The sequence below is a fragment of the Nuphar pumila genome, chromosome 13 (assembly GCF_984573655.1).
Source record: "Nuphar pumila chromosome 13, dmNupPumi1.hap1.1, whole genome shotgun sequence".
NCBI classification, from domain to species: domain Eukaryota; kingdom Viridiplantae; phylum Streptophyta; class Magnoliopsida; order Nymphaeales; family Nymphaeaceae; genus Nuphar; species Nuphar pumila.
The window spans coordinates 98,786,656-98,813,874 of NC_143261.1; the positions used below are offsets into that span (position 1 = coordinate 98,786,656).

The 27,219-nt window shown below is 39.0% G+C and overlaps 1 protein-coding gene and 1 pseudogene across 2 annotated transcripts; one reads left to right on the top strand and one right to left on the bottom strand.

Moving 5' to 3' along the window:
• Positions 1–843: 843 nt before the first annotated feature.
• On the bottom strand, positions 844–3,825 carry LOC149819404 (uncharacterized; annotated as a pseudogene). The gene is made up of 3 exons (XR_016427115.1): positions 3,033–3,825; positions 1,316–1,627; positions 844–1,189 (listed from the first exon to the last, which is right to left on the bottom strand). The product of XR_016427115.1 is annotated as an uncharacterized LOC149819404 (transcript).
• A 20,900-nt stretch (positions 3,826–24,725) lies between these two features.
• LOC149819405 (protein RGF1 INDUCIBLE TRANSCRIPTION FACTOR 1-like) lies at positions 24,726–26,045 on the top strand. Its single transcript, XM_089986404.1, has 5 exons — positions 24,726–24,810; positions 24,911–25,105; positions 25,227–25,301; positions 25,450–25,590; positions 25,725–26,045. Exons 1-5 carry the CDS (start codon positions 24,808–24,810, stop codon positions 26,043–26,045), a joined length of 735 nt encoding a protein of 244 aa, XP_089842530.1. The 5' UTR covers positions 24,726–24,807.
• Positions 26,046–27,219: the final 1,174 nt, after the last annotated feature.

The following is a 27,219-nucleotide window of genomic DNA, read 5'->3' on the forward strand; positions in this document are numbered from 1 at the left end:
TCAATTTTTCTCGGCTCATAAAAATACATTTTTTCATCAAAAAAACATGATCCAAGAGTTGATTCCCACTAAATTGAGCATGATAAACACATCTAACGGTTCAGATCTATCATAAAACACTTCAAACTATGGGGAAGAACAAGAAAAGAGGGCCTAATATGCCCAGTTCTCTTTTTTTTAGATGAGGAATTATATTGGTAAGACAAAATCCACTATCACTTAATTTGATACACAGTAACTATAATAAGGTTTCTATCTTGGTAGACATTTTAAATGAATATATATCAAACATAGATTTGATACCCAAATACAAGCTATGCTCCAAAACTAAAAAACTATCCAAAGATTGTATTCCGTAGACCTCGGTCATGTCTGGTTCACGTGCTGCATCACATATTTAAACCGAGAATTGCCTTCTTTAGAATTCAGTGGAATAGGATTCCAACTCTACAATGATAAAGTGAAAACAAACAAAGGGAAAAAGAAATTGGGTTCCATGTCCCTCCACAATTCCCTGAATCCAAATACACCCTTTAATATATTGATTAGGAAAGATGGGTAAGACTATATTGGTTAGGTTATTTAAGAAGTTTCTCTGCGTTTGTTGTCTCTGGGAAACACCATGAGTGGGAGCAATCAGTAGAATTTTGTTGTGTTGTAATCTCTTACAGAGGGAAATGGAAGGTAATATAAAGAACATAAGTCTATTAATACGATCATATTATGGATAGCGTTTGGGAAAAACCTCCCGCAAAACACAACACACAAAAAAAAGGGGTTCAAACTACCAAAACCTTCCCCGTCCTAGCAGAAAGCAAAGAAACAAGCAGAAAGGGAACCGCATTTGGTCATGCAAGGTACCACCACCATGGAGAAAGGGCAAAACAGGAAGAGGAGGCCCTTTCATCTGTTCCTATCATATGCTCAAATAACCCGCCTCTCTACACGGGGACCTCACGGAGGCCTTCCTTGTGACCATCTTACTCTTCGTCAAGCATTTGCACTACCTCAGCCACACCCTTGGCCATCTCCTTCATTTCAGCGTTGCTGAATTGTCCACAGTCCGGTAGAACTTCCTTCTCTTGAATGATGCCAACTTGCCTGCAGGCTGCGGATCGACTGTGTCCAGCATTGCTTCCAGCTCTGCAATCATAGTCCTGCGTGCCTCCCGGATCAACAAATCAGTGCCCTGACAAAGAAGATTGAACATGGAAATTCAATCGGTTTTCCAAAAGAACATTGGCAATCTGGCAAACCAAATAGGAACTATGGTCTATAGCGGGAAAGTGGGAATCCTGAGCAGGCAGTATTATACCTCAATGGCTTCAACAGTCAGGAGGAGGACAATGATCTTCTCTGAGAACCTTTGCCGTTCTTCAGCATAGACAGTGAGGCGGCGTCGATAAGAGAAGTTGTTGAAGAAGCATCTGAGTTCCTTCAATTTAGCCTTGGCGACTGCAAGATCCCTAAGTCCTCGGAGGGTCTGTGAGCGGCGCACAAGATATGCTCGGAAGCTCACTTGGATGATGAGTGCAGCCTCCACTGGAGATGGCTCCTTCTTCTTGCCTTTACCTGCTCTGCTCTTAATAGCTGCAATAGCTGCTGCTCTCCTCTTGGCAAGCACATCCTATGCATGTAAAAGATAAGAATAAAAGATCGAGTAAAGGATACTTGATTATGTAATGAAAAAGAACAAGATGCCCATGGATTTCTTGATATCCCTCCTCTCTCTCTAATTCCGTGAAGATACCCATCAAATATGGTTCATCTAAAAGGAAAACTGAATCACAAAGTAGCAATGAGAAAGCTTGTACTCGGATTCCCTCTTTGCATTTTAGCAGGCTGCGGGGATATTTAATTCCAAACACAGGCTAACACATTCTTTAAGTGAAACACAAGAATCAAAAGAGAGTTTTACTGAACGAAGCTACAGTGGACCAGTGGTCATAGCAGAGACTTGACCTCTGAACCAAACTAACCAATTAATCAAGTGATGCAACGTATATTACAAGAAAGACCTAGAAAAAAAAGCGGCCTTTGTTTCAAACAAAATGTGACAAGCATGGATGATTTCTTCACGCAGAACTCATAGAGAGACGTATATTACGTGATCATCTTTCTTAGTGGAGCAAAGGTTTGTATCATTCATTCTTAGAGTTAAAACTATGTGCTTTACACCATTCATGTATCGAATTAAGATTATGTTACAACACATTATACATTCCATCATACCGCATCTTCACATTGGCAGAAAAAAATCGAGGGTCGCAACATTCCTGTTATAAATAAGCTCCATTTACACATGGCCTGGTGGGCCCAGGATCCACCACCCACATCACACCTCAGAGTCCCATGAAACGCCCAAAAGATAAAAAAACATAACCGCCCTACACTGTAGGGTATCCTAAGCGGCCCCCCAACCAATCAATACCCACTACATTATAATTTTATAATAATCCAATATAGACTTTGACTAACAACAACAAACTTAATCTTGATGATGAACAATTGAACAGAGCTCGAAAACAACAACTAGAAGACTGTTCAGTAGAGTTAATTTTACTCACGTATCCCTCTTTTAATAAAGTTTTTTCTCCATCTTTTTCTTGCGTGGCTTCCAGTCATAGGGATAAAATAATCACTTCCACATGGTTGAACACGTTTATTTACGCATTAATGGGTAACAGACATCCGCAAGATCACTAAATCTTCAAAGAGTGGAATTAAAAAAGTATATACGCTAACCCTATTTCTCTGTCAGAATGAATCCTGATATTTTTCTAACTACACTATGATATCGAAGTCTTTGATAGGAACCAACTAAGATATTCATTCATAAACCCGTTTGAAGAGAAAGTTGAGACATCTATCGTCTTTCCAGCCGCCCATCTCAGAACATGGACGGCTATGAGCCTATGATCTTGCACCAGCACAAAAGACAAAGTACGAAATCCAACATCATACGTTTACCCCAGAAAAAAAAATCAGAGAAAAAAAAAAGGGGGGGGGGGAGGGGAAGAAAGAAAGGTCACCAGCTTGTGGGCAATGGCGGAATCACCGTCCTCGATCTCCACCACGCGAGTGGTGGGGGCCTTCCCCTTCTTGCAGTTCTCCTTCTTCCCGGCGGACGCTTCCAGCTTGCACGTGGCGGCGATCCGAGAGTCCTTGCCGTGGAGCCCCTTGATCTCGGCCGTCCATTTCTTCTTGCGGTCGAGCCCCTTCCCCCCCTCCGAATCGAGCTTGTAGCTGTAGGAAACGTCTCGCCCTCCGCTTCCCTTGCGTACGAGCCTGGGTTCAGAGGAGAAGATCTCCTCGAACCCCAGCTCGAGGGCGGAGATGCGATCGCTCAGGCACCTCAGTACCGCGTCCTTCTCGAGCTCGGCGGGCCAGCAGAGGCTGGAGGCGAAGAACAGCGACGATGGTGAAGATGGGAAGGACGAGTGGTGATACTCCTTCCTGTACCTCCTGAGGGAGGAGGAGAAAGGGGTCCCGCTGAACTCGATCAGATCGGCGGCGTAGCTCTCGAAACCATCGAGCATGAGGGAAGGGAGATCAGGAGAGGTCGGGTGGAAGAAATCGAGGAGGGACAGCCCTAGGGGCTCTTCCAGTTGCTCCTCCAATGGTGGTGGTGGGAGGAGGAGGTGGTGGTGGGGCTTGGGCGGCGTAAAGGGAAGAAGTTGGTGGTGCTCGAAGGGGTAGTCCAAGAAGAATTCTGCCTTTCTGAAGAAACTCATCTTGTTGAGAGTAAAGAGATTCTCAGAGGGAAAAGTAAGAGCGGGAGAAAAGGAGTAATAGAAGAAGGAAGAGAAGGTGGAAAAGGAAGGAATTTTAAAGAAGGCCGGCCGCGCTCTCTCTCTGGGCTTTGTTTTATACTTTTATTTTGGATGGAAAGATGGTTCCTGACTTTATTCTGATTTTCAAAAACAAGTCAAGAGGAAATTTGCTGCCATGACATCATCTTCACGAGTTAGTCCCCAAATGATACTGGATTTGTGAATCTGTCAGCGTCTAGCTGTGGACTTGACGTTTAGATACGTTACTTTGTCATAGAAAGGAAGAGGGGTGTGAAGTGCGAAACAGCTAGGAAACTACTTACGTGAGCGGGACTGAGGGTCGCCGTGGGCGCCTTTGGAGAAGACGGGGACGAGGGTTGTCAGTTCACTGACCAAAGCTCGCAGCTTTATTAGTTGATGAGAAACGGGGAATATTCGGCAGTGGAACCATGATATTAAGGATCTTTAAATATCTCTCGCTTTTGTCTATAAAAACAAAAGGAACAATAAATATCAAAAATATTTTAAACTTACAAAAATATAGGAAAATTTAAAATAAACCTTTCCCCACCCATATCATGGCGATACAAATGTAAATATCGCTGGAAAAAGTCAAGGATTTTTCATTGAAAGTGCGTTTGATTACTCATAAAAAAAAAAGGCCTGGGATAATCCATGGATCGTGGCAGTTATCCACAATAAGGTAACTTTCCTTTTCCGTGTTCCTTTCGATAAACATATAGGGAGGGAACGGTTACGCTAATCGTTTTCTTACTACAGCTATAAAAGGGTATTCATGAGCGACCCTGGAGATAGCGAGCATATAGAAAAAAATCAAGAGAAAAACACAAAAGAAGGGTTAAGGCATAAATTATCTTTTTTTGAGCATTTTTCATAAAGTGAGTAAAGATGGATCCTGCTCACCGACTGTTGAAGGAGCCTGCGCTCATCGAAGGACTGCAGTCCGACTGAGGAGCGAAGCTCACCCTGTTTCAGCCACCAATGCCAACCACCAGCCATCATTCGTTTCCTCGATGGTCGTCTCAGGTACGCCTTTCGCTCCCTTTTGTTGTGCTTTGTAGGAGGATCACCAACATTGGGTTATAGGCCCACACCATGCCTCCACTGCGAGAGCTCATTGGTGTTTTTCTGAAGATTGACGCCATGGGGCGACAGTGTTCTCCGACAGAGCAAAGTCATCATGGGGAGACATTGCTGGCAATTGACAACAGGTCGCTGTGGGGTGACATGGTGTCACTAGTAGTCGGCGACAATTGCCGTAAGGCGACAAAGTAAAAAAAAAATATCAGGTTTTTTACATGTAGCCGTTGGGCTGCAGGAGCTTCAGCCGGCACCGAGGGTTGCCACGGATCGTCGTCGGAAATGGGGGGTTTGTTTTCGCCGGATCGCCGACATCTGTCCAGCGACATGCAACATAGGGTTTTTAAAACCCCTTTTCCCTGTTTTTCAGTGGAGCTTTTCTCACCATCGTCTGGAGAACGTCGATGGGTGTGTCGTCAGGAAAAGGCAGCCTTCGTCGGCCGCTTCACCGCCGCCGTGGTCTGTTTGGCGTCACGCGACATTCAGGGTAGCGAAATCTCCTTCACGGCATCTCCTCTCCCATCGTGCGAGGTGGGTGAATACGTCGCCGGAGGCTGTCGGGGTTGGTGCCATTTCTCCATCGTGAGCCGACCGACGACGTGGGTCGTCGGTAGGCGACATCGGTCGCCAACAAGCCGAAAGGGTGAAACCCCCTTTCCGGTTTCACCGATTTTTGTAAACAGAAAGGATTTCTATTTTTTTTTATAATCAATGAAACCGGATCGAGTTTTCAGGTATGGGTCTATTAAGGTTCATACCGGGTCAGACCTGGATACAGTTCATACCGGGTTGGACTCGGATCCAGTTCATTCCCGGTCTAACCCGGATCTAGTTATAACGGGGTTTGACCTAGATCTGGGTAATACCGGGTCTGACCCAGATCCAGTCAGTAATTGGGCCAGACCCAGATCTAGTTAATATCGGGTCTGACACGGATCCGGTTAATATCGGGTCAGACTTGGATCAAGTTATAACTGGATCAGACTTGGATCCAGTAAGGGTCTAGACACTATTTAGCCTGAACCGGACCAGGGACTGATTTGCCCCCTTTCGGGACCGGTTAAGAGCCATTTTTGACCGGTTCCTTCCAGTTTCTCACCGGTTTCGAGCTGCTAAGACTCTATTTTCATAAATATTAGAAGATATAGGGGTTTTTACATACTGTTATAGGGTTTTTATGAACTTTTGTTCATACTTGATGTCGGTTCATAAGGTTCAGAACCGGTTCAAACTCTTAGATGACCGGTTCGGGGTTGTTGCAGACCAGTTCAAAGTGTTTTCAAACTGGTTCCTACTTAAGGACCCAAAGTTTTACCTATTTAAGCTTGGCTTTTGTTATTGTTCATGCATTTATTTGTAATTATGCATGAATAAATTTGTGTATAACATTGACATCAAGGATAGCTAGATAACTTGGTGAATTTATGTCACCAAAGTGACTGAATACGCGTATGTTGTCAAAATTTTGTACAATCATATGGATCTAGCCAATATTACTGTTGTACCTACATTCATGAAATGATAAACGACCCAAAGGTAGTTTTATCGTGTTTAGAATTTAGGTAGGGTAAAATGAGGCAAATGTGTTGAGATACATTGCACATGTATATCCAAAGCTACCATGTGTTGGTGGTCTAGCTTCACATGAGCCTCAGTTTTACCAACTATGGTTGGTAGACATAGTGATTATGCCTGTCGGAGCTCTTACCAAAGTAGGACTCTGATGACCCCTATACTCGCCTGAAAAATAAGCATATCCAGGGTCTTTTATTTATTATTTTTTCTATCAAGCTTGTCTCGTATATGCTTTCTTTTGATACGTGTCTTTTGTCATGCAGTTTCTAGTTCTGTGATTTTAGACGGCTCAAGTTCTATACCTTTTCTTGATGGATCTAACTTTAGTGATTAGAAAGAAACTGTTTTATTTACATTATGGTATATGGATTTAGATCTGGCCCTAAGGATAGATGAACCTGCTGCCCTCACTAATCAAAGCACTATTGATCAAAAGATTGCTTTTGAGAAGTGAGAGCGCTTGAATGGGCTTAGCTTGTTGCTTTTGCAATCTAAAGTGGCTAAGAATATTCACAGTGCTATCCCACAATTCAGGACAGTGAGGGAATTCCTAACATTGAGGTACAGTTTGTGAGTTCATATAAGGTCAGAGCGAGTACCCTAATGTCAAAGCTTATAATTATGAAATATATTCTAGAGGGGGTAATATTCATCAGCATATTTTGGAAATAAGGAACATAGCGTCTCAGCTGAATGACATGAAGCTGACCATTTTTTATTCTTTTCTAGTGTATTTGATTCTGGCATCCTTACCTTTGAAGTATGAACCTTTCAAAATCTCTTACAACACACATAATGATGAATGAACATTCAATGAACTTATGTCAAAGTGTGTTGAAGAGGAAGAGAGATTGAAAGGAGAGAAGGTGCAAAGTACACATATTACTTCTCATGGCTCTAAGGTAGGACCAAAAAAGAATGCATTAAAAAAAAAGCTAGGAAAAAGCCAGTAGGGGATAAGACATCCCAAGGCAATCAATCCACCTCCGCTTCTATAAAGTGCTTCTTTTGCAAGAAGAAGGGACACAGGAAGGCAGATTTCATAAAGTACAATAAGTGATTGAAAAAGAAAGGTAATTTGTCATTTGTTTCTCATGAATGTAATTTATTACAAATTCTTGAAAATAGTTGGTGGATTGATTCTAGTGCTACTGTTTATATTTCCAACTGTTTATAGTTGTTTTTGAACAAAAGAAAACAAACAATGCATGAGAAGAGCATCTATTCGGGGAACAAGATGCGTTCGCATATGAAGGGTGTTGAGACCTAAATGATCACTTTAGATATAGACATAGTTATGGATCTTCATGATGTCTTTTATATTCTATCATATAGTAGAAACTTAATTTCAATTTCAAAATTGGATCAATTTGGATATTGTTTTAAGTTTGAAAATTTCAAGTTATTCATTTACAGAAATTCTATTGAAATTGGTTCTGCATCAGTTTATGATGGTTTGTACAAATTAAATGTGAAGATCCAAACCCAGGAGTCTTTGACTTCTGAATACGTATTGGTTGGGAATAAACGTAGCATGATTAATAATAAATTCTACATGCTTTGGCATCGAAGGTTGTGTCATATCTTTGAAAAGAGAATAAAGAGACTCATAAATGAAGGGATCTTAAAATCTTTAGATTTTACCGATAATGACCCATGAGTTGATTGCATAAAGGCTAAGCAAACAAACACATATAAAGAGGGTGTCAAACGTAGTAGTGAGATATTGAAGATAGTCCATACGGATGTATGTAGACTGTTTACCTCCTATTACACAGGCAAAAAATATTTTGTTACCTTTATTGATGACTATACATGGTATATGTATCTCTACTTGATTTTCAAAAAAAATGATGTTTTTCAGATGTTTAAGGAATTTAAGAAAGAAGTAGAGAAATAAACCGATAAAGTTATTAATATAGTAAGGTCTGATAGAGGTGGCAAATATTATGGTAGGTTTACTGAGATGGGGCAAAGAGAATGACCATTAGCGCGATTTCTAAAAGATGAAGGCATTGTGCCTCAGTATACCATGCCTGGTAGTGCCTACCAGAATGGTGTAACTGAAAGGAGAAATCGTATGCTTAAAGAAATGTTAGGGCCATGTTGAATTATTCAACACTTTCCATAAAGTTGTGGGGTGAAGTCTTAAGGACTGATGTGCATATTTTGAATAAGGTTCCTACAAAATCTGTACCTAAAACTTTCTACAAATTGTGGACAGGTAGGAAACCATCACTGTCTTCTATGCACATATGGGGATGTTCTGTAGAGGCTAGGTTGTATAACCCCCACATTAAGGCCTTTGATCCAAGAACAACCAGTGGATATTTCATTGGTTATCTAGAGAGATCAAAAGGATACAGGTTTTACTGCTCATCTCATTCACCACAAATTGTTGAAACAGATAAGGCAAAATTCCTTAAAATGGTTCAGTTGGATTAAGTGCATTTCAAAACCTTGGTTTTGAGGAAATACAGGATCCAGTTTCATTACCTGTTAAGGAAAAGACCAAAAGATACCACATTGTTATACCTAACGATGATGTGGTTGATCATCTGATTGTTGATGCACAAATCCAAAGTGAACCTATTGTAGACAATACAGAAGAGCATGAACAGGATGAACCGGTTTAATCTGAGCCTGAAGAACGACCTGCTTGGAGATCCACACGAGTTAGAAAATCTACCATATATCCTGATTATATGGTATACCTTTAACAACCTGATGATTTCATAGATATAGATGATGACCCGTTGACTTTTATGAAAGCTGTTGAAAGCAAACAATCTTTGCACTGGATAAAAGCCATGAAAGAAGAGTTGAACTCTATGGCTAAGAATCAAGTGTGGGATCTTGTCGAATCACCTAAGAGAGTAAAACCCATAGGGTGTAAATCGGTCTTTAAGACCAAAAGGGACTCCAAAGGTGACATAGAGAGACATAAGGCAAGATTGGTTGCTAAAGGTTTCACCCAGATGGAGGGCATTGACTATAATGAGAATTTTTTTCTTGTCTCAACTAAGGAGTCAATGAGGATAATTTTGGCCCTCGTAGCTCATTATGACTTAGAGCTACATAAGATGGATGTGAAAACAGTGTTCCTCAACGGGGATCTGAATGAAAGGTATACATGAAACAACCTCTTGGTTTATCTGAAGATGATCATTTGGTTTGCAAGCTTAATAAATCAATATATGGACTTAAATATGCCTTCCGACAGTGGTATATTAAATTTTCCTAAGTCATTGTGACTTTCGAGTTTACAGAAAACATTATTGATCAATGTATATACCTTAAGGAAAGTGGGAGTAAGTTCATTATATTAATGTTGTATGTGGATGACATTTTGCTTGCAACCAACGATATAAAGTTACTTTCAGAGACAAAACAGTTTCTTGCATCACATTTTGATATGAAAGATATGGGTGAAGCTGCTTATGTTCTTGGCATTGAGATTCGTCGAGACAGAGCAAAAGGTTTTATAGGTATCTCCCAAAGATCCGACATAAATAATGTATTAAAGCGATATGGGATGGAGAATTATTCTCCTGGTACGTCACCCATATCAAAAAGTGACAAATTGAGCCTAAAGGATTGTCCACAGAACGAAGTTGACAAAGCATAGATGAGTACTTATCCATATGCATCAATTGTTGACAGCTTGCAATATGCGCATACTTGTTCACATCCAGATATTTTCTTCACAATAGGGATGCTTGGTAGATTCCAGTCTAATCCAGGCATATCCTATTGGGAGGCTGCTAAGAAAGTCTTGCGGTATTTGCAAGGGACAAAAGATTATATGTTGACGTTTCATAAAATTGATCACCTCGAGGTCACTGGCTACTCAAATGCGAACTTAGGAGGATCCCTTGATAGTAGAAAGTCTACTACTGGGTATGTCTTCTTACTTGCTAGGGGCACGATCTCTTGGAGGAGTGGGAAGCAGACGACCACTGCTGCTCACACCATGGAGGCAGAATTCATAGCATTGTATGAGACTACTTTGCAGGCCATATGGTTGAAGAACTTCATATCACAATTAAAGGTGGTCGATTCCATTGAGAAGCCACTGAAGGTTTACTGTGATAATGAAACCGCAGTGTCATTTTCAAACAACAACAAAAGTACCATGTCATGCAAGCAAATGGAGCTAAAGTATTTTGTTGTTAAAAAAATGACAGAGAATCATCTAGTGCATATTGTTAATATTGGTACCAAAGAGATAATTACTAATCCTCTTACTAAAAGGCTAGCACCGAGATTATATTTCGAACATGTATTGAGGATGGGCTTGTTAAACTTTTTTTGACATATGCATATGAATAAAGTGATCACATACAATTTATTGATTCTCATTGTGATTGTTGTTAATCTCATAAGGATTAGAGATTCAACTAAGGATATGTAAAATAGATTTGTAAAGGCCAATCTATTTATCAAGTCATTCCCATAAAGTTTACTAGTTTATCGTCGAAACAAGTAGAAGACTGTTGGGATAAGCTACGCATCGTGGCAGTTACCCACAATAAGGTAACTTTCCTTTTCAGTGTTCCTTCCGATAAACATACAGGGAGGGAACAATTATGCTAACCATTCTCTTGCTACAACTATAAAAGGGTATCCATGAGCGACCCTGGAGATAGCGAGCATGTAGAGAAAAATCAAGAGAAAAACACAAAAGAAGGGTTAAGGCATAAATTACCTTTTTCTGAGCATTTTTCATAAAGAGAGGGAAGAGGGATCCAGCTCACCGACTGTTGAAGGAGCCTGTGCTCATCAGAGGGCTGCAATCCGGCTGAGGAGCGAAGCTCACCCTGTTCCAACCACCAATATCAACAACTAGCCATCATTTGTTTCCTCGATGGCCATCTCAGGTACGCCTTCCACTCCCTTTTGTTGTGCCTTGCAGGAGGATCCCCGACACATAATCGATAAAACTCGTCAAGTGGTGCTCACACTTTGTTCAAGTCCTCTGAGTCTGAACATGTCTGATAAAATTATGGTGGGGAAAAGCATCATTTTAGAAGAGTTTCTCGGAAAAAATGGTCAGACCCCGTGGGCGTCAGACCAATTATTTTAGATGAAATACCTACACAGTAAAATGCAAAAGTGGCAACTTTTCTTACCAAGGAAAAGAAAAAGAGTTCAAGATAGCATCATGGCATTTGAAAATTGTCATTGTACCTCGGTAAGGAAACTCTTAGTTGGAATTCATAGGAAGAGGTTGACTTCATGGATGTGTTTAGCATTGTCAAAACAGTTGAAAACAACCCTTAAATCATAGTTTTTTTTTAACATAAAAATACATTTTTTTATGGTTTAAAAATACTTGTGTTATCGATGTTGATTTTACAATCCTCGTAAAATCTGATATATACATTGGAAAAATCATGATCAAAGGATCACTTTCTCCTAAACTTATGCATATCACATCAGGAGGGTGAGATGTGTTTGGAAAAGTTTCTCGATTGTGTGCTCGGAGACACTTATTAGACACTATCTTTAAAGCAATAGTTGCCCCACTTAAAATCGAGTCTTTGGTGCAATAGGTAATTGTGCAATTTTACTCACACAGGTAAAATTCTCTCCTCTGATCTTGTTGCTTTGCATACTAGGTTCTTCATAAAAGAATAATTGGCGTGTTTTGATAGGCCTAGAATGCCATGCTATTCAATTTAGAAGGATGTATTTCTTGCCTAATTCCTCATTATACTCTTGCGGGTTTTTCTTTTTCTTCACTTCGATAACACAAGTAGCAAAGGTAGCAAGGCTAGTTTGATGATCTAGATCTAGTCGGTGAAGCAGTGGATTCAACAATAATGAAAACAACAGAAATTAGAGAATTCATGATAAGCTCCTCACAACAAAAAATGTGTGATCTCTAATGGACAAAAAAAATGGACAAGAATATTCATATTTATTCATAAAGTGAGCGTATTAGTTGAGTGATCCTTCCAAAGACTTCCACCCATTGACTCATAGATTCAGTAGCCACAACTATCATTTTTCATGCAAAGAGACTGTAATAGGACCAAATCATAGAGAATCTCCAACATTCAAATATTTCATTTGGCATGGTCTAGAAAGTTGTATGCTTTGAAAGAAGCTTGCACATTTTATAAAACCAAGCTTTCGCCTACTCGTGAAGGTCAATTCACACTCTCCACAAAGTAATATTGAACAACTTAATATAGACCACCTTGAATAGTCTCTTGAGTAGGTTAGGTAGGTCCTAAACTCAACTTAAGTTTCGATCATACATCCAACTTAAGCTTAACTTGAGGAGAGTGAGAGTGAGAGAGTCATGAAGAGAATGAGAGAGAACTAAGGTATATATAGCCTCCAGCTCAACAACTAGTAATGAATAACCTTAATGGCCAAACAACTAGTAAATGAGAGGTTATGACTTAGACTAAGTCTAAGGATGATCAGAATTAGCCGCCCTACGAAGGTCAAATCCATAAAAAGAAAAGAGGGACATAGTCAATGATCAATGGTTGGATTTAGGTGCAAAATGATTGGTCAACAGCTAAATAAAGATGGTATTGGTCTTGAGGATAAAATCATCCTCAGTACTAAAAAGAGTTGTCAAAGTTCAAGAATGACCGGACCAAAACCTAAATCCAAACCCAAGTCTAAAATTCAAAGTTATTGACAAGCCCCTAATAAACCATGCCCAAAAAATGCAATTCTCTACTATATAAACCCAAGTAAAGTTCTCAAACTCTTGGATGTTGGACCAAACTTTTAGGAAGAAACGAAAACCCACTAACTTAACTAAATGTAAGCTAATACATAAGAAAAACTAAGTTTTAATGCACAAAAGCCGAAAAATATTATATTTTTCACTTAGGGCTTCCTTACTCACGAGGATAGCAAACAATACCTATATTACTGTCTACATTTTTTTTTATAAATATTTACAAATAAGAATAAAATCATGTTTTTTTAACAAAAAAATATGATACAAGTATCGTTTCTTAGAAAATGGACAAAAGCAACTTGTAAACGCCCGTTGGCTGGCAGTAAGTCAAAAAAATGATAGGCATGCAGCTACCAGTTTTCCTATATATACTAAACGTTTGAAACACAAACCGAAGTATTGCTGGTCTATGCTTTCAAAATGTTACCGATAGTTGTCACTCTTTGATTCCCACCCCTGGTTGATTACATTGGGTGCTAAAACCAAAACCAGCCTACCTTCAATTAAAAATGGGGTCGGTTGATGTTAAGGCAACAATTGTACCTTAGGACAGGTGGTATATTTTATTAGGATAGGGACAAGATGCTGCCCTCCATCGTAGGGCCCAAGAGCAGATGGAGGGCAGCCAGGTGCAGAGTCTCACTCTGGCTGCCCTCCATACAGTGTGTCAATTGTGGGGCCCAAAAGCAAATGGAGGGCAGCCAGGTGCAGAATGACACCTGATCCTGACTCAACTTACAGAGTCCGGAGATCCTGTGCAATTACATGACATAAAATTTTGTGCATTAAGCAATCGGATTGATCTTCATCAGGCCTTGGGCCCTACAACTGACAGGCCCATCCCTAAGATGGAGGGCTATCAGGTGCATAATGCACAAATATTTGTGCAATCATATTGCACCTGATCTTTTCACCAACCTACATGACCCAACTCTTAACACACCCGCGTGCCTAGGGATGACAGTGGACCGGGGGAAAGCGGGGCCCCACCCCGCCTCGCCCCGTTTGGACCGGGGATGAAGGGTATGAAACGGGGATGGAGGTGGGGACGAAGGTTAAAATCCATCCTCGTCCGGGGATGGACATGCACTTTTTCCCGCCCCGACCCATCCCCGCCCCACTGCCATCCCTGCGCGTGCCAGCAGAGTTTGATAGCATCTAGGTTTCCAAAAGAGTGTCATAGTGAATAATGGGTATCACGAATCTTAGTTTTCATCCTTACCAAGCAAGAATAACAACGTGTGGTATATCCCATGTGGTAAGCGGGGTCCTGTGTCAAGCTGAAGGCCCATGATCGAATCCTTCTGCTACATGGGCGGCTGTTGGGGTCCGCCTTACCCCAGCTTGACTTTAAGAAAAAAAAAAAGAATGACCATGGAAAATAAACAGGGGAAAAACCCTTTAAAAACGTCGAGTGATTGCTACTTTCAAGGTCTGTTCTTTAAAAAACTACACCTGGGTCAAGAAAACGTTCTTGCACAAGAGTTTGTTGGGTGGCCACATATTAAAACTAATGGCAAAAAAAAGAAACTGGAGGCAGTGGGTCATCATAATATTTTCCTTTGAATTGCACAAGCTTTCCTTTGAACATGTAATGTTCAAAAATCAAAACATATTAGATTTTAAAACGTTGGATCTAAATTGGTTCTTGGGTCTTTGTGTCGAATCAGGGGTGTGTTTTATAAACTTCTAAACTAGATCCAGGTCCACATATACCGATCGAACCTTCAAGTTGTAGGTCACAATAGCTCTCGGGAACTCATGCTATTAAACTCAAATCCATATACTATATAGGCCCTGATCGAGGTCCGTATTGGGAACCCTAACAATATGCATGGGTGCATTTGGATGTCGCCAATTAACATCAAATCTGTGTATTGAGACTGGCATGGAACCTACACCAAGATTCAAGGTGAACCCACATTGAGTCAGATATAGCCCGTTCCATTGAAATTAATCTATATAACTGGGGTTGGCCAGATATATGGTAATCTCTAGTGCTCAGATTTCAAATATGAGTTTGAGATAAGAGCATTCATGTGCACCCTAAAATAGGGATGGGCAACTGGTCGGACAGCCTGCGGGCTAGGATTTTTGACTTGGGCCTAGCCACAACAGAGCCAAGCCTCTAGTCATAATTCAGTGCCCTTGGCCATGCTTTTTATCACACATCCGACTCTATAAATGTATTTGGCAGTGGTGGAACAAAGGAGAGGTGGGTAGGAGCCCAATAGTTAAATAAATAATAGAAAATGAATGTATAGTACAAAAAAAATTAGGCATTTTAAAAAATGCCCTGCAATTTACCAAATCTACAGAATGGACAATATTGTTGGTTATCATTTTTTTCTTGATACTTTTACCCTTCAGGTGCAATTTTTTTATTTTCACATGTCATGATGCTAAATTAATACGGCCATAGAACTCGTCAACAAAATCACATATGGGGTTGCGATTTAAAAAAAAAAATACAAAATTTTGAACAATTTGTGAAACTCGTGAAGAGTTATGAGTGATCACCTGCAAAAGTCATAAAATCTGCGAAAGCCCAATAATTGGGAAATTACGGAAAAGTATCGCATAAAGTATTAAAAAAAATTTCTTGCGAAAGTCTGATATTGCAAAATTTCTTATTTGCATCGCACCTGTGTTGCAAAATTTTGTCCCATATAAATGTGTGTTTAGGCTTTTCCTTATTTTTTTCTCATTTGTGTAATATCTAAAAATTTTGATAAATATTTAAATAAAATACTATAGAGTTTTCAAAATATGTTTTATGGCTTTTGAGATTGAGTCTGTATCGAAAAAACAAGAAAGGCAGTCTTCATTTTATCAAAATCAGAGTGAAAACAGGTATGGAACATGCTTGACAATTTCAATGACAAAAGGGTAAATTGTTAATCGAAATGACATATACAAAATTTTTAATGTTATTTGTGGTAAAGAGGTATAAATGATATTGTAAATTCATGTATATTTTAGTTTTACTAACTAGATTAAAATCTAGTTAGTAAAAGTAGATTTTCAACTAAACACGCACAAATATATATCTTTTGGACTTGGATTGGATTCAAGTAGGATCCAAACCAAATCCAAGAAACCCCTCCTAAACCCGTCTATGGGTTTATCACATATAATTTTAGCCAATATTCCAAGTGTTACTTGGTGTTGCCCTACTCTTCCTCCTTCCCTCTTTAGCCTATGGTTTGCATGGAGCTTGCCAAATGTAAGCCCCAAGTTACCCCAATTAACACTCTGCTAAACATTTGAGTCTCTCCTCCCCCTTAAGCTCATTTCAACCCTCTTCTTCCCTCCTCTCCTCTCTCCCTTAGCCACCCCTCATTATTACCACCTTTCCTTGGCCCAAACACACTTGATCCTAGTTCACTTGGTCGTAGCCCGATTTACCCTTTGGCCTTAGTTAGTTTTTCCTAATTACTTGGTTCTCCCTAATTATCTGGTTCCATACTAGTGACCCGATTCATGCGAGTCTGGATTGATCATAAATTTTTCATACTTGAGTCATCATCATCACTCTGCATATTTTTTGGAGGAAAATTTTCCTTGATATTTTGGGGATTTTTCGCTTCTCTCCAAGTATTTGCACACATTCCAAGGTAGTTACCTATACCAAATGCGCGTAACTTTTAATATTGAAATATACACTTTTGAAGCATGTGTTACGTGCTCATTTACAAGTGATTTATATTTCGTATGTGTTCCACAATGCATAAAGTAATTCTTTTCACATGTAATGCTTTATGTATGAAATTGGTGGATCTGCGTATGTATGATGTACAGTCACATGAATGACATAGACATTCATAAAAATGTGAATGTGCCTATGTATGATAAGTATGCATATAAACTTGCAATAATTGTTATAGCTCAATAATAAAGCTAAGGTTTTGTAAAACCCTATAGACTACAAATTGTTTTATCATAAAATAATATTTTATATGAAATAACACGTGTGGCCGAAAAAAGTCCAAGGTTCGAGAAACCTTTTTTTCTCAGTAAGCGCACAATAGTGTGTTCACATATTTGTATCGTGTTTGGCTCAAATCGAAGTGAAAACTGAAACATGCTTACACACAACTAAAAGTTGGGATTCACCTTATAGGCAAAGTAATCACTACATTGGGTTAGAGGACTATAGTTTTTACCCTAAAATGGGTACATAGGTTACTAAACCTAGGTTTGGCCTTTAAAGGAGAGGACCATGAAATAATAACTCCTGAAATAAAGATAAACTTTAAAACCCATTTCAAAACAATCTTTACCCTGGAGAAAGCAGATGATATATGTTTGGTAACAAAAGGTTTCTCAGGGTTTTCACTCACTTATAGGTTTTTGAGGAGGCCAGAACTATTGAATATATCCTAGGTGAAAGATCCCTCAACTACTGCAGCTAATTCAGGATGCATCCCATATCGTTTGACCTTAGTGGGGATTTCTTCTAGTCAATGGTCGTTCGTGTTGGGTTTGCTTAGTCAAACACTCAGGTTAAAATACTTGAGAATAACATATCATCGGATGTTTCGACTGTATGTAATATTGTGCTCCCCTACGTACCAGGGTGGATAGTAAATATCAAAACAAAGAATTCTGAATCACATAGTTATAGATGAAAACATGTCCTTATAATATGAAATATTTAAGTATGTTCCTTTCTATGTTTTTGGTCTTGCATTTCCATAAAATAACTCTAGACTTACTTATGGATGAACTGTGGCATTTGAATATGTTTTAATATTATGAGTTACTTTATATTGGTATGTACCGACCACGCGGTCACAAGTCTTGCCCATTTTATGTGTCAAGTTGTTACAGATAAAGAATATAATGTAGAGCGGATGTAGCATACTACGACACTGCCAGTGAACTAATAATCTTCTTTTTTCGGGCATTGAATTTGGATAAACTGTATTACTCTGTTTTAAATTAAATAAAGTTATCCACTTTCAATTTCATTATATAATCATTTTGAGTGAAATGTAACATGCCTTAGGTTTTAAACCCAAGTTTGAAAGAGTTTCCACTGTTGATTTCAAAAGTTTTAAATTTTCATGTGTTTTTCAATTGTTGAAATTTTGAGGCAGTATAATTTGTATCGGGAAAGAGTGGTACCCCAATCCTCCTCTCTCTACAAGAACTCAACCCTTATGGCGATTCGTAGGTGATAGCACGAAACTCATCATGAGTTTCATAAATTATTTAAAATTTTAAAATCTTTTTTTGTTTTAAAACTGCAACCTCATATGTGATTTTGTTAACGAGTTATGTGAGTGTATTGTTTTAGCATTACGATGTGCTAAAATAAAAAATTTGTACATGCGAGAGGTAAAAGCGTCAATAAAAAAATTAGAAACCTGTGATATTATCCATTAATTGAATTTGACAAATTATGAGGCATTTTTGGAAACATATCATTTTTGTCGTACATATGATCATTTTTCGAATAAGTAAAATTTATATATGGTTGGATTCATATAAGTTATGTAGGTTCAGGGGCCCTAAAAATAAAAACAAAAAGAATAAGGTTGTGTGGATCGTGGCATTCAAGGCATGAAACATGTAGCGTGATGGGTTTCTTAGGGGTTTGCATATTTTCAGTTTCCTATTTTTTTTTTATGTTTGGCTGAGTTTTTTTTAGGAGTTTTACCATATCTGGTCTTAGTTGTGCATGATTGCTCTGCTCTGCTCATCCCCTATGTCACCCCAATCTTCATACCCTCTCATTGGATTTTGATGTAAATTGTTTTGATCAAATTCGACTACACACGTGATCTACATGATATTCTAATATTTTAGTAAAGATCAACATTTGAATTGCCGAAATCCAACTTGTGTATAGGATATTTTGGTGATTCAAAATTCCACGGTTGACAAAACTCAAAATTTTATCAACAACAACAACAATTACGCCTTCATCCCAAAACAATTGGGGTCGGCGATATGAACCAAAAAAGAAAATCATTCTGGGTCTTCCACATGAATCCTTCTCCTCCAATCATTTCTATCCAATGCCATGTCCTCGGTGAGGTTCAAAGCATTCATATCCTTTCCTATCATCTCCATCCATGTCTTCCTAGGCCTACCCCGACTTCTTTTAACTAATATATTTTTCCATTTCTCCATCCTTCTAACTGGAGCATCATTAGGCCTTCGCCGAATATGTCCAAACCACCGTAAATGATTCTCTCTCATCTTATTTTCAATGGGTGCAACGCCTACCTTCTTACGTATCTCCTTGTTCTGAATCTTATCTTTTATTGTATTTTCACACATCCATCTCAACATACGCATCTTAGCTACACTCATTTTTTGAATATGATGTCTCTTGGCAGCCCAACATTCCGTACCATATAGTAAAGCAGGCCTAATAGTCGTCCTATAAAACTTTTCCTTCAACCGCAATGACATTCTACGATCGCACAACACTCCAGTTGCACTTTTTCATTTCATCCACCCAATCTTTATCCTATGATTTACATCTCCATCAATTTCTCCATACTTTTGAATGATAGATCCCAAATATTTGAAACAATCATCCACCGATATTTTTTGCTCACCAAGCTTCACTACACTCCCATCACTACTTCGTTGCTTACTAAACCAGCATTCTATATATTCTGTCTTACTCTTACTCAACTTAAAACCTCTTGCTTTTAATGTCTGTCTGCATAATTCTAACTTAGCATTAACCCCAACTCTAGACTCATCAATCAAAACAATATCATCAGCAAACAACATACACCACTGCACATTTTCTTGAATTGTTCTCGTAAGCTCATCCATCACTATAGCAAAACTCAAAATTTTATGATTTAATTTTTTTTTTGGTTGTTGAAAAGATATAATGATCGATTCTTTTTAAAACGGCCATGATGAATCTATCTATGGGGTAAGATTTGATCAAAACAACACACATCAATAAGATTTAAGAGTGCTACGGAGATGGGAGATGACATATAGGAGATGATTGAAACCAAACTCGATCTGTTATCGGTATATTAGTGCCAGGTTAACATTTTGTGGATCAAAGTTGTTATTTTCTTGTTTTTAAAGTTTTAAAAACTAGATGAAATAGTTATAGAGATCTGATGGAGCAGCAAGGAAAGATGTTATGGACAAAGAGTGAGGAAAACATGCTAAATGAAATATGCTTAATAAAATATGTCAAATGGGATTTTTAGGCACTTTTTTTCTTTTTCTTTTTAAATGTTTTTTATAAGGTTAAAAAAATCAGCGGTTTTATAATCTTTGTAAATTTTTGAGGCTTCAAATATAGTTTTTTTTCATCAAAAACACTTGGTCAAGGCTTCAATTCCTGGTAAATCAACCATGCAAAGACATCAATGGGGTCGAAATAACAAAATAAGCACCAGAAAAGCCGAAAACCCCATTTATTATATTTTCCGCATTTTATTGACAGGTGTAGATTTGGCAGTATCCATCTTTTTCTCTTTTGGCAATAAGATTAGGTTAGCATATACTCAATTAGCTGCCAAGTATCTTTACTTTGGCTTCAGCAGAAGCTTCAGGATGTCTCTGTATTGGTGCGGAACTGTGGATACCAATCAAGCCCAAGTAGGCCCATATATGCCACGACCAAGGGAGTAGTTTAAGTGGATCAGGTCTACTAAACCCAGTTCTATTTTATAAAACATGTCAGAATCACATCAAGCAATTATAATAGAATCAGTTGGATCCAGGTTGGAATCAGACAAATAAACAAGGTCGGATCCGGGTCAGACCTTGTTTACTTGTCCGGGTCAGACAAATAAACCGATTTTATATGTTACTTAATAAAACCTACACAGCTGCCCATTTTGTGTGTATCCAGTGTCAATGGGTTAATTTAGTAGATCTAGTTTGGACCCAGATTCATGTGAAATAAGCAAAGTGGGTCAGGGCAGGCCTATTTTGACCCAGATTCGAGCCTCTTTATTGCTTCAATTCCTACTCGGATTGGGCTGGAATTCAGACTGGACTTGCACTCTTGGGTCTATGAAGAATGATTTGGGTCTGGTAGAGTCGGGTTTGATTGGTTCTTTAGTTCCGGTAGTGTATACCTGATCCAGTTGCACCCCCATCTGAGCCTTTTCTTCAGATTGATAAGTTGATGCGTTCAGTGTGCCAGGCGAGGGCTGTTTCGGTCCTTGAACCCATTACTGGAGCAACTCGGGCAGATCGGATCAAGGGCCAAAGCCTCGTGTTTATGCAACTCATTGCAGTGAAGGAACAAAATATGACCGCACATCTCACTTGGGGAAACTGTGAGATGTGCGGTTGGCATTGAATATGACGATGAATCGGTCATATGAAATATCACCTGATCTGCCTAACAATTACCACAGTTAAGTGGTGGGGATTGGGAGTGAGAAGCAAAAGTAAAAAGGCTCGGTTGAAATGATGGGTTCGTGTGATACCCATTTGGTGCTAAACATGAGACAATTCATGGCGCTCGTGCTAAACAGTCAATGCCCAAAAAAAAAAAAGTCGGGTTAAAAACCTTTTACTAGCACATTAAAAGCGTCAATAAAGGTTGGGCTAAAGGTCTTAGATTTTTACTGGCACTTTTAGTGTGAAACTAAAAACCTTTTTAAAAAATACACTTGGCTTTTAGTGGCGCACTAAAAGCACCAGTAAAGGATACATTTTTTTTGCGTACCAATCGTCCATCAACACGTGCAATTCACTCTCTCTCTCTCTCTCTCTATATATATATATATAAATAATATGAAAATAAAAAATATGAAAACTTAAAATATGAACATTTTTAACACTTTTTTGCAAATCAAACCATGCTGATGTTATTGCATGATGAATTTGCCAAGAATCAATTATTGGATAGTAAAAACAGATATGATTTTTGAATGCTTGAATATTTATAAAGAATATGAGCCATTGATTTTAAAGCCTTAAAAAAATATCATTTATGCATTAAAATATGATGAGTTAAGTGTGTTCTCGTGAAACCAAGCACCTAAATCACATCCGTACAATTATATTCAATAGAAAAAAAAAATCATGAAAATTACAATTCACAAATTAGTTCTCATACTTCCAGTGATTAAATATATAGAAATAGATAGATATACAGGGGAAAGGTGTTGTGCCTGCTATGCCCACGAGGACGAGGTGGAGTAGCACCCTCGACGTACACCTGTCCAGATCTTTCGCGCATTCCCAGATAAGTAAAAAGAGTCCTCCCGGCAACAAAAAAAGCGCGGGAAACCGGTTGTCGTATGTCCTCGGACAGCCTTTTTTGTCGTGAAGGGTATTTTTGTCATTCTGGTTTCCCTGGGCTGCTTATCTTCGATCACAGGAAAAGGTCAGCAGTAACGGCTCTATCCGTGGACGCTACTTGGCCGAATCTCATTGGCGGATTCCCAGCCAAACTTCTATTCGGTCATACGCAGCGACCATTGGGTCCCCCCCTCCGATTCTTCTCTCTAGCTCACCCAGCTGTCTTCCCATTTCTCTCTCGGCAGGGGCCGTTAACCATGGTTAGGTTTTAGGGTTTCCTAGCCAGAAGGTCCAGATCCAGAATACCGCAAAAAAAACATTCAATTTTTCTGAGCCTTGTACGAAGCCACAACCGGCACTTTTTTGAGAAATTCTCTGGCACAGTTCTACCATTTACTTACAATTCCATTTTGGATACTACTTTTTCTGAAATTCTTAATACAGCCCTATTGTTTTGCTGACAATGGTCAAATAAGGACTTGCTTTAACATAAAGTTAAATATTAAAAATTATCAAATGTACCCTTCTATTTGAGAACGGGGATTGTGGTTTCCATTCTTTTGTAAGGTCACGTTAGGATCCTCTAAATTTTTTACTTTTAAGTATTTTTTGGCTTGACTTGTACATTTAGATGTGTTTATCGTTGCTTATTAAAGAACATGTATTTGAATAAGTTTTTTTTTATGCTCAGATGTGTATTTTAAAAGGTACAAAAATAAATGGTTGATATTATATTAAAATTTAATAATAAAATATTTACTTTTTATATGGAATTAATTTAAAAATAACTTGTTTCTAAGTAAATAAGCAATGGTAAATACATCTGAACGGTCTATTTTTGACTTATTTACTTTTTAAAAGGTATGTGTGAGTGGGAGGTTCACTCAACGCCCTTACTTGACCATTTGTAAGAAAACTTAGATCTATATCAATAATTCTAGAAAAGTGGTATCTGACATTCCCAAAATGGCCTCACTTCTAAGAGAGAGTGAGCTAATCCATTGTATATCCTGATCCGTTAGAAGGATTGGGGACAGGGCGGGGCGGGGCGGGGCGGGGCGGGGCGGGGCGGGGCGGGGAAAACTTAAGTCTATCCCCGCCTTCATTTCCGCAACTAGCCTCCATCCCCATTTCATGTCTTCCATTCCGGGTTCAAACTGGACGAGGCGGGCCCGTTTGGCTCCCGTTCACTGCCACCTCTATCCGTTACAAAATTTGATAAAAAAAAAAAGAGGGAAAAACGAGAAAGAGAATGTCAAAGCTGGAAATTTATCGAAAGATTCAAAACCCTTCAAAATCCAAAATAAGTGAATGACAATGACCTTTGACCTTTGGAAATGACCGAAGTGACCCCGAGAACGTAGTTTTTCCGCCTTCTGATGGCAACCCGACGCTCGGATCTCGACCGTCCATCTTCGGTATTACGAACACGATGCTCCTGAAGAAGTTGGCTTTAACTCAACTCCACCCGAATTTATTTTTCGTGGAGAATGCAAAACGCCTTTTCATAAATTCTTCCGCAGATTTTGTCCTACGTTCAGTTCTTTCCGGTTGGATCTTGTCAAAATTTCCAAAATTAACCCTAATTATTCCGAATTTTTACAACATCCATCTTTAACGTGAGAACGACAACCATGGTATTTTCACAAGCCACATCATCCCCCGTATGACCAAGTTGGGATGAAATTCCCAATCTAGGTGCGAACCTTTCTCATACAATCATGATCTCATTCTCATGTCTTAAACTTAAAGTTATGATAACTAATCATATAGGTAAATTCTTTCCCTTATATATAAAATCTTGGCTTAGAATTAGAAAGCAGTGGCACTTCTTATATTTATTACTGAAGTTTTTCTCCATTAAAAAAAAAATTGAGGGCTATTTGGTAATTATGGTAAGTCAGAGATTTGAGAGGGTGAGGCGTCATCGTGTGTGGGTTTTGTTTTGTCATGTAGCAGAGAGAGTGCCACCCTCTGGGATGGGATCCATGTGGTTACTGGTTTGGGTTTAGGGTTTTAGAGAGAGAAAAAAACGTAAAAGAAAAAGAGTCCTCTCTTCTTAAATGAATGCGAAGACTTTTAATCCAACATCTGTTATCCCCAATCGCAAGCACTAGCACAATCCCGCCTCTCCTTTCAGACAAAGCTTCCTCCCCTTTCTCTTTACTCCCTTCTCTTTTTAGAGAAGCAAACAGAGACAGAGAACTTCAACACCAACAATTTCCTTTTTGTTGCACCAGACACTTTGCTTTCTCCTTATTCTTTCTATTTCTTTTTCATTGGTTCCCCACTGGAGACCATCCCAGTTTTACTACAGTTTTAGGCTCGTATCAATAAGAATGGAATTCATGAGAATTTCTTATACTCCTGCACTCTGATTCCCCAAAGAAGACAATGGTGGGTTTTGTTTTCTTCTAAAGAGAAAAGGAAAGAGGAAAACCTTGAAGGAATCATGGGGATTTTGATTTGTGACTCGATCTTTTTGCGTTTATTTTAGCAGGTGAGCTATGCTTCCGGGAATTCATCTTCCAATCCTCTGTGGTTGGACACTCTCCTCTCTGAGAAATTCTTCATCTCTTGCCCTCTTCACGAGGCCGCTAAGAAGAACGAGAAGAACATCTTCTGCTTGGATTGCTGCACCAGCATTTGCCCTCATTGCCTCTCTCTTCATCGATGTCATCGCCTCCTCCAGGTTTTTTTTTCCCTCTCCTTTCTATTTTCTGAATCTATTCAACTACCGCTCTGTCTTTTTGTGGAAAATTTTAGTTAAATTCTGATTATTTTATTTGACAACTTTTTTTTTCCTTCAATAGGTTCGGAGATACGTTTATCACGACGTTATTCGAGTAGACGACCTGGATAAGCTCATAGACTGCGCTTATGTTCAGGTTGGCTCCTTGCGAAAACCATTACTTTGTTTGAAAGTAACGTTTCTTGTGATGTAAATTCTGTCTAATTGGTTGTATTTTTTCTGTTCCTTTCCACCGAAAATTTTCTCTCTTAACTACATTTTCCAAAATTTCGTCGATTGTTTAGGCTTATACCACCAATAGCGCCAAGGTGGTGTTCTTGACTCAGCGGCCTCAAACTCGACCGTTCAGGGGCTCCGGCAACATCTGTAGTACGTGCGATCGGAGCCTCCAAGAGCCATTCCTGTTCTGCTCTCTAGCATGCAAGGTATCTCTTTTCTAACTTTTTCATAAAATTCTATTTGTTAATTAGTCGATTTTGAATTGTGGGGAGTCCTTAAATCGACTAATTCGTCGATTTTGGTTCGTGGGTGTCTCGTTTTTTTTTGGGGGGGAAATTAGGTGCACCATCTATTGAGGAGTGAGGGGTCCTTGGCGAAGTATCTCTACGATTGCAACTACCTCTCCTTGCAGGAAGGGTTCAGAGGGGAAGGAGACGACCTCGAAGACGGCCAGATGATGCCGGACTCTGTCCTCGACACGCCGGTCTCCTTCCAGATGCCTCCGGCCTTCGCCTCCTCGGAGCCGGAGCTCGTGAGCAGGAAGCGGAGCAGCGTCTCCGTCTCACGGACCTTCCGGACGTGCTCCCCCGCGACGGAGATGGTCGCCTCCATGATGAATAATCGCAGGAAGGGCGTCCCTCAGAGATCGCCACTCTACTGATGCTCTTTCTCTCTCTCTCCATATTTCTTTTTTTACTCGGCTCGCTGGAATTCTTTGGGCTCTCTTTGGATTTCATTCTGTTGGTGGGCCATTTCCATCTCAATTCTCACAATCTCTGCGGCTTGTATGTTTTATTTTTACTTTTTACTGTTTTACTGTGGAAAAATGGAAGTGTATAAGGACGTGAACTTGGTGGTGGTGGTGGTGGTGATGATGATGGGAATGTCTGGTGGATGACGATGGTGAAAAGTGAAAACCGCCCCAATTTTGTATAGAAAATGTTATTGTTTTATGTCGTTTTAACTTTTAGCATCTTTCATAATCGGATTTACTGATTGCCAATCTTTTAGCATTCTGCCAGAGCTTTACTCTGCTTGTATTGTCTTTTCAGTTTATTATGTATTATTGCCATTTTCACGTTGCTATTTTTACATTTTTGTTTCATTTTTAGGTGTCTTTTGGATGGTTATCCCCCGAGCTTCGCTGGGAAGAAGGAAAAAATATCATAAGAAAAGAAATTTTGCAAATTCTAATTTCAAGGAAACTTTTTTTTTTATGAAAATTTTCTCTTGTTTCAGGAAAAAAAAATTTTATGAAATTTTTCTCGTTTGTGTGACATTAGAAAAACCGGGTTTTGAAAATTGTTGGAAGGTTTTGATTAGGGTGATGACTGCTTTCAAAACTAATTTTTTTATAGGAAAATTTCTTGAGTTGGAGAAAAATTTTCTGTCAAAATCATGGTAAAATAGAAAAATTCTCTTTTCAGTTTTTAAAATTGTTTGAAACAATTAGAAAAATTGCCACTTTTTCTTACCATTTTCCCGTTTCAAAACGTGTCATCGAACAACTCTTTAGAAAGTGATTTTGTCGTTCAACCGTGTGTTTTGTCCGATGCAAACCCTGTTTTTTAGCGTATTTATGCATACGTGTCTGGATATCTTTTTCACCATTTAAAAGAGCTGGTAGTTGTTTCAGCAGTCAAAAGTTTGTATATAGTTTAAAGTTAGATGATAAACGTTCACCAATTTATTTTGTAAATTGTACAACAGACTCTATCTAGTGCCAAAATCATGCATGGAAGTTGTGTTGACATAAACTTTAATTTTTTTGAACTATAAACTTTTAGTCTATATTGTAAACTGTTAAATTTTGAAATGAAAAACCTGCAAACTTG